At 47.5% G+C, this 1,072-nt stretch overlaps 2 protein-coding genes across 2 annotated transcripts; both read right to left on the bottom strand.

Moving 5' to 3' along the window:
* Nucleotides 1-24: 24 nt before the first annotated feature.
* On the bottom strand, nucleotides 25-228 carry Pmar_PMAR001837 (histone 2B variant 2, putative; the record flags this gene model as incomplete). The annotated part of the gene is made up of 1 exon (XM_002784546.1): nucleotides 25-228. A coding segment is annotated over one exon (204 nt), but the record flags the coding sequence as incomplete, so codon positions are not given.
* Nucleotides 229-498: 270 nt separating this feature from the next.
* On the bottom strand, nucleotides 499-912 carry Pmar_PMAR001836 (histone H2A.1, putative; the record flags this gene model as incomplete). The annotated part of the gene is made up of 1 exon (XM_002784545.1): nucleotides 499-912. The coding sequence occupies one exon, from the start codon at nucleotides 910-912 to the stop codon at nucleotides 499-501; it is 414 nt and encodes a 137-aa protein (XP_002784591.1).
* Nucleotides 913-1,072: the final 160 nt, after the last annotated feature.

The following is a 1,072-nucleotide window of genomic DNA, read 5'->3' as shown; positions in this document are numbered from 1 at the left end:
GAGTTCCCTTGTTACTGTACTTACAAAGACGCCCGCCTCCGAGACTATACGATCAAAGGTGTCGCTCACCAGCGAGTTCATGATCATCATGCTCTTCTTGGATATACCGGTCTTAGGATGCACTTGCTTCAACACCTTGAAGATGTAGCTGTTGAAGGTCTCCTTCCTGGAAGATCTACGCTTCTTATCAGCAGCAGGCTTGCTGGCGGCGGCAGTTTTGGGAGCCATATTAGGATTTAGAGAGTCAGTAGAATATTATGTAGTTCGAAAACATCTGAACATTGTCTCGGCCCTCCGAGAAACTTCTAATACAAATCTCGTAAAAATGCTGAGGAACATAAAATTTAATCGGCAACATTACGAATCCTTTCCTCACATCATTTGTGCAATAATTGCGTTCCTGAGATACTTCAATTGGTGTTTAGATGGCGCCAAAAAACGCCTTGAAACGAGTTCAGCAGGTTAGTGCCTCCAGCTGCATAAGCCCGAGGGGATTATTTACATCTCCTGGGAAGCAGTAAAGCTCTTGCCCTTACTCTTTTTGGGCAAAAGAGTAGTGTGGATGTTGGGTAAGACACCACCACTCGCAAGAGTTACACCAGCGAGGAATTTGTTCAGTTCCTCATCGTTGCGGACAGCCAATTGAATATGACGAGGAATGATCCTAGTCTTCTTATGATCACGCGCAGCGTTACCGGCGAGCTCGAGAATCTCAGCGACGAGGTACTCCAAGACTGCAGCTAAGTAAACTGGCGCCCCAGAACCTACGCGTTTGGCATAACGCCCCTTCTTGAGGTATCTCGCGATACGGCCAACAGGGAACTGTAGCCCGGCCTTGGCGGACCGAGACTTAGCTCCGCTGCCACTCTTCTTGCCAGCCTTACCGCGTCCACCTTTGCCTTTGCCAGACATGTTTTGTTTATAAGCGAGTGTGAGAATGTGGGATATGAAATGACGATGCGATATCATCCAGTGGCGCCTCACGCTCATTTTGATGAAAAAAGTGAAAAGTAACCGTCAGCTCCGCTGAAATCAATCGTAGACTCGGGGACTTTACTAAAAAACGTGTGAC

The sequence above is a fragment of the Perkinsus marinus genome (assembly GCF_000006405.1).
Source record: "Perkinsus marinus ATCC 50983 genomic scaffold scf_1104296934852, whole genome shotgun sequence".
Classification (NCBI taxonomy): Eukaryota; Perkinsozoa; order Perkinsida; family Perkinsidae; genus Perkinsus; species Perkinsus marinus.
The sequence above is the reverse complement of the archived record's forward strand: the minus strand, read 5'-3'. Positions and strand labels throughout refer to the sequence as shown.